General features: G+C 35.3%; 1 protein-coding gene across 2 annotated transcripts in view; it reads right to left on the bottom strand.

Annotated features, from left to right (window-relative positions):
* The window catches only part of LSAMP (limbic system associated membrane protein), a 485,924-nt gene that overhangs the window by 35,169 nt on the left and 432,509 nt on the right, over positions 1-18,246 (bottom strand). For both annotated transcript variants that reach the window (XM_087721321.1, XM_087721322.1), the window contains exons 4-6: positions 8,977-9,111; positions 1,299-1,419; positions 432-580 (exon numbers count right to left, since the gene is read on the bottom strand). In XM_087721321.1, the coding sequence (XP_087577447.1) occupies positions 432-580; positions 1,299-1,419; positions 8,977-9,111 (405 nt within the window). The remainder of the gene's footprint in view (positions 1-431; positions 581-1,298; positions 1,420-8,976; positions 9,112-18,246) is intronic.

The raw sequence follows: 18,246 nt of genomic DNA, 5'->3' as shown, positions 1-18,246 counted from the left end.
ATTACATTTCATCAATAATTCAAATAATAGTTGTACCGTGTTACCTGCTTTATAATATCAATATTATATATTTTGATGATGGCTTTCAATCACACTAATTTTAGTTTAAGGCTGGGATATAATTATGAATAATATGGCTTAATAGTATTATTTCCAAATGGAACTGGATTTGTTGTCTTGGAAACTAAGTTAATTTATACTGAAAATCTAAGCAATGCTACTTGGAAGTAAGCCCCTGACTTTAAAGAAGGAGATCTTCCTATTTATTTTTCTTTGGATATGAGGATGGAGTAGAAGGATGTTTTCTCTTTCTCTTCTCTTCTCTTTTGCTTAATTCATTTTAGGACCCAAGATTGCCCTATCTACAGAGCATCTTTTTCACTACAACAGTGAAATTTACTCAGATATTTTCTTTTCACTTCCATACTTACTGTAAAGAAATAGGCTAGCATTTGTGATTCCCAGTTTGTTGGTAGCGACACAGGTATAGTTGCCATAATGTTCTTCAGTGACATTGGTCACTGTCAGGAAGGACTGGCTCCCTATGCTCCTGATCTCCAGACCATTGGCACTATTTATCCTGAGAATCAAGAAAAGTCAATGGTAAATACAGTAACACTTTGTATTCTTTGTATAGGGTAAGTATGAAGATTTAAAAGTTCAATGCAGACTGCAAACAGATATGGAATGAGATGGTTACTTTGATACAGACAGGGGATTATATGAGAATGGAAGGGAGAAAACTATGAAAGTTACAGATTTTTTTTAATCTACAAGTTCATTCTTGTTTTTTTAATCATCTTTTTCATTAATTCATAAATAATGTGGTAAGATTTGTCTTTTACATTGCTCTACTCCTCTTCTTTTTCAATTCCTCCTCCCATAATTCACTATTTTTCTAGCTGTCATAATAGCTATGCGAGTATTTTTCAACAAACACAACAAAGAATCTTGTGGCATTTAAAAAATTAACCATTTTATTGTATCAGAACGTAGACACAATCCAGATAGACCTTTCTCATCTTAAACTTCCAAAACTACACTGCAAACCTTTATTTAGAAACCTAGCACTCCCTTCAAATATGTGTGGAGCTTGTATTCAAAGCACAACTGATTATTATACAGATACCATACCTGTGTTTGTTGCTAACTTGTGGTCATACGGCTAGTGGGTGGAATGTTGAAAGAAAAAAAGAAGATGAGTGATGGAATTTTTGGAAAGTGAGCATTGAGTATAAAGAGAACATTTTTAAGCTAGACATCAGAGACAACAGAAAGAAGATAAATAGCATAATTACCTAGTGTCATCTCTGTACCATTCAAAATCAGGCGTGGGCACAGCAGAGGCTGCACACTTAAGTGAAACCGGCCGCCCTGTAGCAGATACATTGCTCTTGGATTCCGTGATAGTTGGCGGGTCTGCAGGAGAGAAAGACTGGCTCATATCACTCATGCTATCAATGTGTGCCTAGTTGGAGCCATTCAAATATGCATATCTTCAGGCTTAGTTATGAACCACTAAATGGTTCCTAGACTAGAAGCCTATATACACATTTTGTGAATGAAATCCACAAAATCTTGTGGGATGCACTGCATTTCTTTTAAAAAATATTATGGGTTGTAATAATAGTAAAGAATAAAAAGAATAAAAAGATGAGTGTACGGGAGAAAAAGCAAATCCCATAGTGATTTGTCTAATATGAAATGTTGCTTTTATAGTGGTAGCATATAGATTTTGGTTGTCAGTCATTTTATGCAATAAAGGAAAGAGTCTTTTATCATATTATCCCAGCATTGCTCTTTGTGAATGCCACTTCTAAAACCACCCACATTTGGATCCTTTTAACTAGAAATGTATAAACTGAGTCTGTGATCATAAATGTGTATGCTTATTCACTGAGCTATGGCCCTTTCTTACTGCAAACTTGAAGGACCAACTTCTCTAATGGCCTCTACATAAATTAGATCTCATAATTTGCCTCTTGCTACTACATATTTTAAAGGAAAAAACAACAACTAGAATGAATAAATCAAGGGTAAAGATATCAATCCTAAAATGAAAGAATAAAAGATTATGCACAACTGATGAAGCAAACTATGCCTTCTGTGATTGCACATATTTGAACCCAGTTTAAGCCTTCCTCTGCATACATACTATGATCCCATTCTGATTTTCACACATAGCTCCACATTAATTTTGAATTTATTCTTTCAACATTTCTGAAATTACCCCATGGCCTATACTGGTGAATAATAGGATGGACTTGGGTAGAATTGGCCAGAGTAATTTTAGGCAGTGAATGAACATTTCAATTAAATCAAAGGTAGCTCCTCAGGAAGAACTAATTTCCAACATTTTTTTCCACAGGTTATTAGTATCCACAACTTCATCATCCACATAGAAAATCACTAAGTGCTAGATTTGCAATTGAAGTGCTATGGTAACGTTGCACATTTTTATTTCTAGCTACTGTTAAATAAAATGTGCAATGACAGCTCAAATAAATAAAGGCCTTTAGTGTGAGCTTAAATGTGTGTATTTGAGTCTATTTTTAATGCAGATTTCTCTTTTTCCAGTGTTGCATAAGCTTCAGTTAAATAATAAAGACAACATTTACAACTGGGATATTTTTGGCCTCATTATCATCCCTAAAACCTGAATATAAGCAACCATGCTCTATAGAATTTATTGAAATCAGACTAGTAGGCAGTTGAACAAGGTTTATAAAACCTTGTGAAAGCAAAAGAGTCAGTACTCAGATATTAGATATGATTTGATGACTTTTATCCTTCTACTTTCAATGTATCTTTTTAAATTGAGTAATTCTTGCATTTTAGAGCAACCTAGCCCTAATTTGTATGTTCTTACTTATGTTACTCACATTGCCAATACTCTCAATCTTCTTATACTAAATAAATTAGTTTGCAGTTGTACTTCTTTCAATGCAATAAATGTTTTCGTAATTGTGATGTTCATTACAGTAGCAATAATGCTTGTACTGAAGTTTTTATTTGAGTTCTATGTATGTATGTATGTATGTATGTATGAGCTATCAGAAGACAGCAATTTCAACATTTTATATTAAATTACCGAGATACTTTCTGTACCTTGTCTTTCCTCTATAATAAATAGAAGTCATATGTTTGTTAAGAAAAAAAATCAGCTAACATAATAAACAATCCAAAAGAAGTTATTGGAGGAAGGCTACAATATTTTATACTGCAATTCCATCTAGGTATACATACGGTAGATGTTTCAGCCTTTAGTGGATTTTATTCAATTTTTTTGTGGGAATATAAATAATTTCTATTTGAAATCCAGTGCAAATGAAATCAAGGTAAACTTTTTCTTTTTATGACTGTTATGATTAGGAGTTTGTTATATGATTCAGAATACCAATCATAATAAAATAACCCCGAGAATATACTGCTTCTTTGATTTCTTTTTTGTCACCATTTATTTATTAAAACATTTTAAATAATAACAAAAAGGTGAAAAGAAAAAAAGCAAGGGATAAAAGGATATACAATAACATTAAGTAAGCAGAGAGTTTAGTGTAATAAAAATTAAATTGCAATATTGTATTAATGTATGAATGGATTGTATCAAACTGAGAACATTATGTCATTGAAAATAAAAATAAAAATATTTACAAAACCCTGAAAAATATTATCACCACTATTTATTTTTATTCTGGGAAGAAATTAACATATTCATAATCAAAAGAAGGAAAAAAGAAAACATTATTAGAAAACTACCTGCTTTCAAAGTACTAGTCTCCTTGTAGCTGACTTATAGTTACAGTCAACATGTTTATGAGTATTTAATATTGTTTCTGATAACCATCCTTGTACTCTTGTGGGTTTTAATTTTTTAATAAGTATGTTTAAAATGATAGCACTGGTATTAAAAAAGTGCAATTTCTCAGGCAGAAAATATCTATTACATGCATAATCACATACATAAATCCTAATGAATCAAAATAATGTTCAAAGTGACAATCTGACTGAAAGTAAATAAGACCAATGCTAGTCTACATCATAATATCTACAGTGCACTTTCCTTCTTCACATACTTTTCTTTCTCATGCCATAAACTCAAGTGACAATGATCATATAAAGCCCCCTCCCTCGCCTGGAAACCAGTTTGTTTTTTTAGGAGCAGAGGATGTACGGAAGGACAGAGCAACATTTTTCATCTTGTCAACAGAAGTTAACAGTTTGAATCAAATAGGAAGCAACTAAATCCAACAAATAAGAACTTTTCTTCAGAAAACTTCTGTTTCTGTAGAAATAGCTAAGATGTCTATCCAGGATTTTTATTTCAATTTTTAGTTTGTGCTAAATCCTGTATTCTTTATTTTTCTGTCCTAGTTAGGGAATTGGGCATAATTTTAGCCTTTCTTCATCTTTAAGGTTGTTTTCAAAAGCAGTAAGTTTTTCTTTAGAATCTCTTGTGATGTATAATAATACAGTGAAACCTCTCCAATATTTTGTCAGAGATTCTGGCAGGAAGACCACTGTTTGTAACAGAACAGTCCTCCCGTGGGATTTATCTGAAATTTATTTTTTCCACATCCACTATTTTCATTTTGATATTTAATGTTTAAAGGGGGCTTTACATGTTTATCTTCTTTTAATTAAGCTTTTGCTTATTTCCTCTGTGATTGGTTTGATCTCTCAAATGCACGGAAAGAAAAGGTTGAATCCTTTGTTCACTATGTTTATATTCCATACAGTCAGCAAGTAGCATTACAGATATAGTTTCTACTTTTGTACTTTGATCTTTTAATTACCCAAAGTGAACCCTATCTCACAAATACCAGGAGTGAGGGATGTCAATTAAAGGTGCTTTCTGGAAGATAACTGATGGCAACAAAAACTACAAGCTACCACTCCAAAGCAAAAGAGGACTAGAAGATGCAAAGGTTTCTGGAAAAAGAGCTTACACATCACCAGAGGACCACAACGATCTGCTACAATCTAGTATGATGCACTTCAAATGTGCATCAATTGCCATAATCCACATGAGAAAGCTTTTTACATGTTAATTGCTGGCTCTGTTATTTGAAGTTAGCTACTTCAGGAAGGCACCAGGTTGGAATAATCTGGAACAAACAACATCATGATTCCTAGTCAGATTTGATCTTTTTATGTTTAGTTCCTACAAACACATTGGTCTTGTTTGTTTTCCTAAAAAAAACTATGAATTCTGCTAAGCCTAGTAGGACTATATTGGCCAGAGCATGTCTTGAATTCTTTACAGGTAGTTCCCGACTTACAACTTGCTTAGCAACTGGAGTTACAAAAAAAAAAAAAGGAAACAAAAAGAAAAGCAACCTTACAATCCAGATTCAAAGTTCTGATGATCACCTCCAGATCATATGATCAGATTTTGGGCACCTGGCAACCGGCACACATTATGGCTGTTTGCAGTGTTCCACAGCCACGTGACTATGATTTATGACTTTTTTCTTGCCAGAAACTGGCATTTATTTCTAAAACCCCATCTATTGGGTTCACTTAACAATACAATAGTGTTTGCTTAATAACCATGATGTTTTGCATAACCACTGTAAAAAAGCTGTAAAATCAGGCAAGGTCATCTGATGATCCACTCAACAACCAGCATGAGTTACAACTGTAATTCTAGGGTCAATTATTACTGCAAGTTGAAAACTCCTGTGCCTAGTTTTAGATATCAGACTTAGAAAGATTCAAACTGGAACAAATCCAAAGAATGTCATGAGAGTGATCATGGAACTGTAAATTAAATCTTAGAAAAAGATATCACTTGGAAAAAGATTACACTGATCTGGTTTACAATAGTGTTCTTCAAATATCTGAAAGGATTCAGACTAAAGGCCTTATATCCTTGGTCATTACAGAATACTGGACACAGGATAATGGCATAAATACACATGTCAGTTGAATGTTATGAAAAACTTTCTAACAGTAAAACTATTTGACAATTGAATAAATTACTTAGGATGGCAGTGAGGTGCCCTTTACCAGCTGCCTTCAAGCACAGGCTGGTGATAGATTTTTTTTTTGCTTGGAATGCTTTAATTTGTACTTCTGCACTAAATGGAGGGTTGAATTTGGTGATTTAATACTTTTGAAGTCTCTGATTGTGTGACTTCAGCACAAATTACATATGATGAAGTTAAGGATCAAAAGTAGCTTACAGAGCTACTGATACCATGCTTTTCTAATATACAATATATACAATTAAGAGATCTAACCCTAACTGAATCTAAGAAGCAGCGTGTATGAAAATAATTTCCACAGATGCTAGTCTGTCTAATTATCTATGATCACCACCTGCTGTCTCTTCCTCATTCAGCAGGGTCCCTGATCCTGTAGATTTTTTACAAGGTGCTTTTGGTTGCTGAAGAAAGCACTGAATGGGAAGGTCATCTTCTAGCAGCCCAATCCCCTGATTCAGGCAGATCTCTGGATGTAACACAAAGTGCTTAACAATTTACATCTGCTGTAGCCTTATAAAAAGAATAATATATTCTAATCAAACAGATGCATGCATGCATATGCACATTATAGTTGACTATGACTCAGCTGTGTCACTTTTACATCTAGACTCTGAGTAGTTAGTTAGAAAAAGAGCCTTGGGTTGTTGTATTGCTCTATATCTCATTTAAGAACTATAATTAATACGTTCTTTTTATGCTTTAACCTCCACACTTAGTATTTGGCCAGTTCTACATCAGCATCTGAGAACATCTATGTTTTTACAACACTATCAAGTTTTTTCACTTCTTCTATAACTGAATGCAATTAACTTCAAGGTCAGAAACAAAACAAAGAACCTTCTGCAACATAGATACAGTTGCAAGAAAAAGTATGTTATGTGCAATTAAACCATGTCAACATCTAATGTTTGTGTAGTATTATTTTCAGCAGACTGTGTTTTTCTATTGTTGTGACTTAGATGAAGTTCAGAGCACATTTTATGACCAATTCATGCAAAACTCCACGTAATCCCAAGGGGTTCACATATTTTTTCTTGCAACTGTATATGGTTGAGGGTTTACAGTAGATGGTTTCCAGTGGTGTGAATTTCCATCTCAGTCCCCATGCCAGTTCCTCAGTTTTGCTTCCTCTCTACCAAAGTCAAGGAAGCATTGTGCAAATTGCAGCATCGCACTAAGGTTTTTGGCTAATCAGGAGTGGGTTTGTTTTGTAACAGTTCATTTTTTGATGGGATGGGATGAGGTATATTTGTCAGAACTGATATATGCACTTTTTTCTTGATTTTCTGTAGGTATGCAGATTGGACAAGAAACATTGAACAAAGGTATTTAGAAATTTCACAAGTTAGCCAGGAATTTAAGCTAAGTGTGTAATTTAGGTTTGAGTCTTCTGTTCTTTTATTATAATACGGATCAGGGTTAACATGACATGAATATGACCCACTACTCCTTTTTTCTCCCATGTCCTCAGAGTGTAGCTGAGGTTAGTTATCCTTATCTTTTTCCATGTTCAAAATAAGATTTACTTTTTATCCCCAAAATATATATTCAAGCTAATTCACCAATGAAGACTTGGCGGACATGGTCAGATTTCTAAATTTCTAAATTAGGGATTTAAAGTAATTGCTGAACATATTTATCTAAGCCACATTCAAGCAAAGAAAAAGCTGTCTATTTTGGATAGCTAAAGAGGTTACAGTATGAGTTCCATATTTATATTTTCCTAATCTAGTATTTACTAAATAGTTTATACCAGCAGTGGGTTCCTAACCGGTTTACTACCGGTTTGCTGTGCATGCGTGGCAATGGAATGAAAATTGGTCAGAAAAAAAGGAAAACAGCAGAGGAGTGGCAATTAAAACTGCTGGCTCAGATCAGCTGGGCTTCAGGAGCTTGAATAAAGGTAAGTATAACCCAGGGGTGGGCCCAAAAACAAAGAACTGGTTCATTCTTTGTTTGAAAGCAGCAATACTGGTTCGGGAGAGCCAGACCGAACCAGTAGGAACCCACCTCTGGTTTATACCTTATTTATGATAAACATTTATAAGCAGATTCCTTGAGAAATGCTATCTTTTCTCACTTTTCTCACTCTTAAATATCGTCAAGATACCATACTTTTCGGAGTAGAAGACACACTCTTTTCCCTCAAAAAAAGAGGGTGAAAATATGGGTGAGTCTTATACACTGAATACAGCATTTTTTGCCTCTAGAAATCCTGCCCCCTTCACCAAAATGGCCATGCATAGCCTTTAGGAGGCTTCCAGAGTGCTTCCTGGGGGCTGGGGAGGGCAGAAATGAGTAAAAAACAGGCTGTTTTTTGCTTGTTTTGTCCCCCCCCCATCCCCAGGAGCACTCTAAAAGCCTCCTAAAGGCTGTGCATGCCTCCTTTTTTGACAAAAAATGGGTCCATTTTCATGAAAAATGGCTCATTTTGGGGAGGTCTGCAGAGTGCAAAACCTTTTTTTAAAAAATTGCCTCTTCAAAATCTTGGTGCGTCTTATACTCCAGTGCATCTTATAGTCTGAAAAATACAGTGCATATTTTGGGGTAGATTTAACATATACAGTGATGCTCCCAGTTTGGGCTTTTCTTTAATAACTCTTTTCTCATTTTGAAAAGTTTGCTGAAGAGTTAGCACAGAATTTATAACTGTGAGTGCTCTTTATTTTATGGTTTTTGTTTGCTCTGTGTTTAATTCATCTGGTATCCATTGAGTTACAGGAGGAAATGCGAATTGCTTTCTCTTAAATTCTCTTGCTGATCTTTTTTTTTTTTTTTTTGCATTTTCCCCCCTTCATTGGCAAAACACTTTTCCTTTTAATAGAGATTTTCCATAGTTGTTTCATTAATACTCCCCATTGGACTTTGCAGTGTTGTTTCCTATGTCATAAGAGTTTTTCATTGATTGTCATCACTATAATGCACAAAGTTCAACTTTCCTTTTTCTTTAAAATACATCTGATTTGGTGGAAATAAAAATACTCACAATTCACAGTGACTCGGACTTGCTTCACATCAGCTGTGGAAACCTCATTTGCGGCTTTGCACTCGTATTTGCCTGACTGCTCTCGTGTTATTCCCAGGATCTCCAGGAACTCTTCTTCGCCTTCAAATTCTCTGCCTGTGAAAAGAGACAAAAGCTGAACTTAATAGTCTTCAGTGTATTAGGAGAGCTATAAAAGGAGATAGATGAAAGCCAATCCAAAATGCAGAAATAAATCACGCTGCTTTGTAATTGTTTATTTCTGTAGCCTTTTTGATGTCTTGAACTTAATTAATAGGTATTATAATTTAAGGAAAAAAATTCTCAGATAAAATCACTCAAACTTATCATTGGTTCTAATATCCTATTCTGTGCATTGAGATTTTCTTTCAGAGAACTTTGGCCTTTCTACATGCTTACAAATACCCACCAGATTTTAAATACTAATAAGCAACAAGATGATGATTCTGTATTACAGATAGAGAAACCAAATTATGCAGCATATCCCAATGCCAACTTGGCCCTGACCTCATAGCTAATGTAACAATGTTATTATTGCAGGATGTAATAATGTCACCAAGAGAATTAGTGGAAGATATACTTGCTTATCATCCTATATGCTTATAGCATTAGTGGTCTGCAATGCCTCTAATATTGCAGTAGAAATTGTGTTAATTTCTACTAAAGCTTGCTTGAGATTCTGACCTAAAGTTTTGGCTAAAATTGGTCTTATGGAATGATTTCTGGCCTCCTTAATTCTTGAGGGCCATTCTATATTCTCCTAGAAGTTAGTGATTGATGAAAACTTCAAATGCCATGGGCCTCTCTGCCCATTATTTAATTTCATCAGATTTTAAAAGAACCAATTTGGAACTATAACAATATATTTTTGACCTTAGGAAAAAAAATGGATAATTTTTCTCTCCTTATTATAAAGGTTGCTCAGAAGAACTTCATTCATGCTAAGTGTCTTACATATAAATTGTCCATCCTCAACATAAAAGCCATTTTTCTAGCTGGACAAAATGCTCTATATGCCATAGTGCTAGAAGAGAAATACAAGAGAGACAATATGTTCTTAAAATACAGGTGAAACTCGAAAAATTAGAATATCATGCAAAAGTTCATTTATTTCAGTAATGCAACTTAAAAGGTGAAACTAATATATGAGATAGACTCATTACATGCAAAGCAAGATAGTTCAAGCCATGATTTGTCATAATTGTGATGATTATGGCTTACAGCTCATGGAAACCCCAAATCCACAATCTCAGAAAATTAGAATATTACATGCAATCAATAAAACAAGGATTGTATATAGAACAATATCGGACCTCTGAAAAGTATAAGCATGCATATGTACTCAGAACTTGGTTTGGGCCCCTTTTACAGCAATTACTGCCTCAATGCGGCGTGACATGGAAGCTATCAGCCTGTGACACTGCTGAGGTGTTATGGAAGACCAGATGCTTCAATAGCGGCCTTCAGCTCTTCTGCATTGTTCGGTCTCATGTCTCTCATCTTTCTCTTGGCAATGCCCCATAGATTCTCTATGGGGTTCAGGTCAGGTGAGTTTTCTGGCCAATCAAGCACAGTAATCCCAGGTTTTGGTGCTTTTAGCAGTGTGGGCAGGTGCCAAGTCCTGTTGGAAAATGAAGTCAGCATTCCCATAAAGCTCGTCTGAGGAAGGAAGCGCTCCAAAATCTCCTGGTAGATGGCTGCGTTGACCCTGGACTTAATGAAGCCCAGTGGACCAACACCAGCAGATGATATGGCGCCCCAAATCAACACAGACTGTGGAAACTTCACACTGGACTTCAAGCATCTTGCAGTGTGTGCCTCTCCATTCTTCCTCCATACTCTGGGTCCTTTTCCTGACAATCCTCTCTAGGCTGCAGTCATCCCTGCTGCTTGTGCACCTTTTCCTTCCACACTTTTCCCTTCCACTTTCTATTAATGTGCTTTGATACAGCACTTTGGGAACATCCAACTTCTTTTGCAATTACCTTTTGAGGCTTTCCCTCCTTATGGAGGATGTTAATGATGGTTTTCTGCACAACTGTCAGGTCAGCAGTCTTTCCCATGATTGTGATTCCTACTGAACCAGACTGAGAGACCATTTAAAGGCTCAGTTCAGTTTATTGGTCTTTAAAGGCTCAGGAACCCTTTGCAGGTGTTATGGATTAATTAGCTGATTAGAGTGGGACACCTTGAGCCTAGAATATTGCACCTTTTCACAATATTCTAATTTTCTGAGATTGCGGATTTGGAGTTTTCATGAGCTGTAAGCCATAATCATCACAATTATGACAAATCACAGCTTGGACTATCTTGCTTTGCATGTAATGAGTCTATCTCATATATTAGTTTCACCTTTTAAGTTGTATTACTGAAATAAATGAACTTTTGCACGATATTCTAATTTTTCGAGTTTCACCTGTATAATGTCTCTCCATTTCTATAGTGGCAACTGAATTAATTTCCCATGTCCTACCTGTCAGATACAAAAGATCACACATGAAGGTCCAATTTAATTGATATATTGCTAATCATGCTTATGCACAAGAATGTTCACAAGTAGTGGTTAACACCTGTTTGGGATTAGATAAAATCAAATGGAATTTAAGGTAGATTGGATTTAGTTGTTTATGACTACATTTGGATTCTAGGCTGATCCCACTTCTAACTATGCACCTAGATTCTGCAATTTCTCCAATCTATCCAACCCTAAATCCTTGATTTATTAATGTCCCTCTTAGTTAATCATTTATGCAGTTCTGATACATAAAATACAATATTTCTACCTGAAAATTGTTAAACTGAAAAGTTAGGAAGAGCTGCTACAGTTTCATGTAATAGTTGATGTAATGGTTTTGGAATAGCTTTTTAAATAATCACCCTCATTGTTTGTTTGGAGCATTGGTCTCTGATCACACATACATTTATTAATGATGTTTGTTTTAAAAGTATGTATATTACACACTAGTGTTTGGGGCATCAACTTTACAGACACTTGAGAAATTTGATAGCTGAATTCTTATAGGAAATAATCTAAACCATTCTCTCAGAATATTAAGCAGATATGAACTTGTCTCTCCATGGAATTTTATCCTTCTCTGAATATTATGATGAGTTCTTGGTAATTTCATGTGCATTTAAATTACCTAATGAGCTCAGGAGTTCAAAAGGAGGACAAAAATAATCACTGAAGTTTGGAATAAGCTTGTGAAACAAATTCAGAGGGATATCTAGCTTAATATGTAACATGAGATAGATAGAGGACTATATATTATCTAAAACCACTTTCCTATTGTCAGTGGACAGTCATTGTAATCCCCTCTGGAAATGATACATTTGACATAAGATTGCTTTTATTTAATTATTCTGTTCTAAATAATAAAGGAATACACATGGTAAGTGGTGCAGTTATTTCAGGCTTTAGCGTATTCCTTATTTTCACATCTACTTTTGTGAAACAAAATACTCAGGTATTAGAGAAGTATTAAATATGCAGCTTATTTGATGTTATGAGAAAACTCAAATTGATCAATATAGACTACATGTTTGATATATTTGGTCATCTTTAAACAATCATGCCCCACAATCTCTGGAGGATACAATATGAGTAACATAGAATAACAGAATAACAGAATAATAGAGTTGGAAGGGACCTTGGAGGTTTTCTAGTTTAATCCTATTGGACTATTCCAACTAAGGTAAAGGTAAAGGTTCCTCTCACACATATGTGCTAGTCATTCCAACCAGTGGTGCTCATCTCTGTTTCAAAGCCGAAGAGCCAGTACTGTCCGAAGATGTTTCTGTGGTCATGTGGCCTGCATGACTAAATGCCGAAGGCGCACGGAACACTGTTACCTTGCCACCAAAGGTGGCCCCTATTTTTCTACTTGCATTTTTTACATGATTTCAAACTGCTAGATTGGCAGAAGCTGGGACAAGTAATGGGAGCTCACTCTGTTACGCGGTGCTAGGGATTCGAACCACCGAACTGCCGACCTTTCTGATCAACAAACTCAGCATCTTAGCCACTGAGCCACTGTGTCCCCTTCTATTCCAACTAGGAATGGATAAAACAAGAATACCTTCAACATCTCTATTTCATATACTTTTACAGCACTAGAAATGTTATCTTATGGGACCCTGTAAGCATGCTTTCTCTCTTTCCATTATGATTTCTGTGACAGCTTCTTCTTGAGGTCTATAACATTGCAATCCTCTTCCAGAAATTCCAGGGTTGTGGAGATTTGTGAACCCACTAGAATGCTAGGATTGTTCTAATTGTTGTATTCTCTGTACGACTATTATCTACTTCTATTTCATTTCTCTTCTAAAAGTAGTTTTTGTTAATGATTATTTATTCAGCAATTGTTCAAAGTTATGACAGTGCTGAATGAGGAATCTCATGGCTGCTCCTCAAGTTTTGGCCATTATTGCATCCCTGCAGTGAGTGCAATTTAGTTGCTTGGCAACCAGCTCACCATTACAACAGTCACAGAGTCCTGTGGTCATGTGATCACCATTTGTAACCTTCACGGCTGGCTTTCAACAAGTAAAATTAATAGGTAGCTGGCAGGAGGTCGCAAATGACAATCACATGACATAGCGCTTAAAAACCACATGGCACTTGCTTAACCACCCCCACTACTGTGTTTCCCCAAAAATAAGACATGGTTTTATTTTATTTTGACCCCCCCCCCAAAAAAGTGCTTGGCCTTATTTTTGGGGAGGTCTTATTATTTTTGAGGTGCAGGAGGCGGTGAGCATGGTCACCTTGGCACTGCTGCTGTGTTGCAATATTTTCAGTGGCGGGCTTATTTTCAGGCAAAGAGAGTTCAACTGCCAGAACTACCATTGTAAGTTAGTGTGGTCACATGACATTGGGCATTATGACCACGTGACAGTCCGAATTACCATCATTAACTGAGGTCAACCTGTAGTATGGTTTTAACTTTTCCTAGATACTGCCTTGAGCCATTTGAGCACCAGGCAGCCTTACATATTCACTTAAAAGTAAAGGTCTCCCTGCGGGTTTTACTCTACTAGTTGTGATTGATTTAGAGGGCGGGCTTATCACCATAGTCTCAGAGCCAGGTTTGTCTGGAGATGTTCTGCAATCATGTAGCCAGCATGACATCACACCCCAGCACAGACTTTACGGCAAAGCATGGAATGCTGTTGCCTTCCTGAATATTTACAAAGGTTAAAAGTCTATATCTAGGCAGCTTGAGATCCGAGTGCCATGAGACAGGTGTGCTCCTGTTATTTGTCCTAACTCCTGCCAACCTAGAAGTTTGAAAGCATGTAAATACAAATTCACAGATATTTGTAATGTAATCCCAACGATGTCTGTTATTTAATGATTTTCCATTAAATGTAATGTTTCATTCTTAGAAGTTTTCAGGTTCAATACCTGCACTCTTATAATAAGACCAAAGAAATTTAGCTCAAATCCTGGACAGCTACTGCAAGTCACTGTTGATAGCCCTAGGCAAACCCTGAATACAAGTATCCTTATCCATAGCCAAGAGTTCCAAAGCAGGATGCACATTTATTTTAAAAATCACTCTGGTGATAAAAAATAATATTATCATAATTATCATTTCCATCACAATCCTATTGAGCATTTTAGTTTGCATCTCTTTCAGAAATGCAATGCTACTTGCCAATCCAGTTCCGAAAACTGACAATGTGAATCTTGCTAGTCCAATTTAAATGTCTAAGTGTTTTAAGGCTAGCTTTGAGTAAAATGAATAGTAAGAGGAAGAGAGTCTATTGGGAAGCATTAAATTGTCAGACTCAAACAATAAAAAATGAACAACAGGAGACTGGTTAGTTGCTATCCATTTTATTACAATAAATGAATCTAGAGGACGGTGGACATTTGGGGTGATTTTAGGAAAAAATCCTCTGGATTTTTTAAATAATTAAAGGGGGATTATAACCTGTTTATAGACATTTTTTAACTGTGATACCTTGAGATAGTTCCCTCTGGGTGGGTTTCAAATGATCTTTGTAGATCAGCTTAATATATTCCAAGTGATTAGGCTTTCTATGCCACTTTTCTAAGGCAAATACATTTGACCTTTACCAAACTGACCTTTTCTCAGCGACATCATATAAATCTTGGTTATATACCACTTTCTTAATGTTCTTTACCTTGGGGAATAATATGCCCTTCAGAGAATCCTTGGTTGTTAGTTATCACAGTCTCCCTTAGGTGATACTATGCCAGGCTATAGCCCTACCACATCTCTATTCTCATTAATTTCATGAGGCATCAGATTAATTCTAAAAAGCTTTTGACTAATAATCAATTCAGGCAACCTGCCATGCAGTCCTTTACTAAATTACTCCACAGTTACTGCAGTCACTGGCAAGTTCTTCATCTTCCAACATAATGTAGGAAATATTATTTTCCCAATCATTGTAAGATCATCTAATCTTCCATGGAGTTCTGTGATGGTGATGCTGAAATTTGACTTAAGCCTGCCCTTTACAAAAACTCAGAATCTAATGTGGGCCGAATATTTTGATCCTGCTGTGTTTTGATGTTAGTGTATAACTCCTTTTTTCTTGTAATCTAGGGTGGGGGGGGGGGAATTAAAGGTTCCACTGCATAGATACAAGGACAACACGTTCAGATTTTGAATTAATTTTCATATATTATGGCTTTTTTAATCTGCACCTTCTAAAATGAATAGCAGTAGAAGCATACAGGATAAGAACGTTTTTAAACAAGCATGCAACTCAAGTCTAAAAGTCTCTATACTGAATGACATATTCAACTTTAGAGAATGATTTGCTGATTTGTATGTCTCAGTTGCATACTTTGTATACTGAGTTTTCCACAGATTTACTATCCATTCTGTCTTTTCCCCAAAATCATATGTTGGGAAATATTACTTCTGAATGTTAATTACAATGTTTAGTGAAAGAATTTAAGACTTGTCCCATTAAAATTACCATTAACATCTTTGTAAATAAAAATATTTGCTATTATACAAAGCACAGATCACTTTTTTTGCATGAACTTTTTTACATGAACACTGGGAATTATTTCCGCAACATCTGACAATATACCGTAGCTTAATATTTTGTATTAATAAATGCAGTTAGAAAATCACTGTCCAACACAGTCTAAAGATGTAAGTTGTTAATGTAGAGTGGCAGGCATTCTTTCCTTTTCAATAATGAATCACCCAATAGATGGTCTACTGGATAGGTCTTTCTATAATGTTTGGCAGAACATTTTAATACATTTTTGAAAGCATTATATTGTTTCTATTACTAATTATGACATAGTACAGAAATCAAAGATATGAAGAAACAGCTCCAGCAGGATCTGTGAAATGAACATCAGCCTCAGAATATACACAACCAAGAATCACAGAACATTGATTAGGCAACACCTCAGTAGCTAAAATAGTCAGATGATGAGGTAAGGCCTTCTAGCCTCTGTATTGGTGAGTAGAGAGGAGAACTGAGCTGAACCTTCTATGAGGCGCCTTGCCAAGTAAGGGAATAAATATCTTAATTAGAGACAGCTGGCTGCAGCACTGTTTAACAGGCAGCTCTGACCCATGACATTGATCGGAAGCAACTGTCAGATCACTGGTGCTTATATAGATTCTGTTTCTGAAATTCTGTCCTGGATCTTGGAACTCTGGAATGGATTTGGATTATTCTACTCCATGTTTCTGTTAAAGAAAAACCCATTCAGGCAAACTTCTTTCAGAGACACTCTGTTTAGACTTATATTTTTGGTTAGGTCTTATTCCTTGTCCTTGAATACACGGCTAAGTCTCACAGCAACTGTATGAGTGAGTATTTAAGTGGAACCAGAAGGAGGAGAGGGGAGAATAACTAGCAAAGACCTCTCTATACAAATGTTTTTCAACACTGCAGATTGTGTTGCTGAAACATCTGTGTGAATTGTGGTTGCAATTATGTTTACTCACATAGCTATCAACTGCGGGTTTTCATAACTATGACTCTCTGGGAGATTATTCATAGTTTTATCATCAAAAAAATCTCCTAAATCTAAATTAAAGAAAGTATTTTTGCCAGAGAAGCAATGAAGGGATACTAAGAGATCTGTAGGCAGAAGCATCCATTTTATATTCATTTCAGTTTTATTCCTTTGTGTATAAAATTATACACTGTTTCTGTTTGTCAGACTCCACTGACCTTGATCTCTCCCATATACAAACACAATATCTATTAAGAAAACTAAGTGTCAGGATTTTTCCTCTCTCATGCGAAATATTCTCAAAATATTCTATTCTATCTTTCATTTAAAAATACATCACTGAAAGATAATGCTGTCCTTCAACATTCGCTAATTTGGATTTTATTTTAATGATGAAAAACAGGAAGTTTAAAAGCAAACCAACCATAACAATCTCCTTTCGCATAGATGTTTTCACAAAATATTCTGCCTATAATTGCAAACACATTATACCTGTGTGGATTTTTTTACTCACTTTTGTTCCCCACACTTGTGGATAAATATCTACATCTACCTCACTATCTATATTATAAACTTTCTTCTTGTTGTTTTCCTGTATTCAAACTAATATAAAAATAAAAATTATTTGTGTTATGTTGATTTTCTTCAAATCCATTTTGTATGTGTTAAATAAAAAATAGAAATTGCTATACAGCTGTACTGGATAGTTTGTATTTAAAATTAGGTGTAAATATTATCAATTAGGTAAAAATATCACCAATCAAAAGATGCTACTTGAAGTTTCCTGTCTAATTTTAGTGTATTTTGGAAAGGGAATGTATACTTGAGAAATTAAAGATATAACAGCATTGGTGCTTTCATTTTATTACCCTTTGTTCAAATTTTAAATTGCTTTTTATATAACACTAAAATATAATATCTTAAATTTAGCTAGACACGAGATGGATCTTACTCATTTACATTAGTTATTTGTTCAAGGTAAAATTTCCTGTAGAAGCTTTCTAGAAGTTTCGGTCTTCCTGGTAGCTTGGCAAATTTGGATTTCATATGTCCGCATTTAAGATGTTGTTAAAATGGTGGTAGACATCCTGGACCATTTGGCAAAAATAATTGCAGAAGAATATCTTATTGGATCGAGGCCCACCACAGTGTGCAAAGAATTTGAGGGTCCCAATCTGAGCTTGAAAAGAGGTGATTTATTTCAGGAACAAGTAATCCACTCTTGAAAGGCAGCTACAAATGGGGTAAAATCATATATTTTTATAGAAAGGGTGATCTTTTGTGGA

This window comes from Thamnophis sirtalis, unplaced genomic scaffold (assembly GCF_051295495.1).
Source record: "Thamnophis sirtalis isolate CommonGarterSnake01/CBP01778 unplaced genomic scaffold, rThaSir2_p1.2 scaffold_8, whole genome shotgun sequence".
In the NCBI taxonomy this organism is placed as follows: domain Eukaryota; kingdom Metazoa; phylum Chordata; class Lepidosauria; order Squamata; family Natricidae; genus Thamnophis; species Thamnophis sirtalis.
The sequence above is the reverse complement of the archived record's forward strand: the minus strand, read 5'-3'. Positions and strand labels throughout refer to the sequence as shown.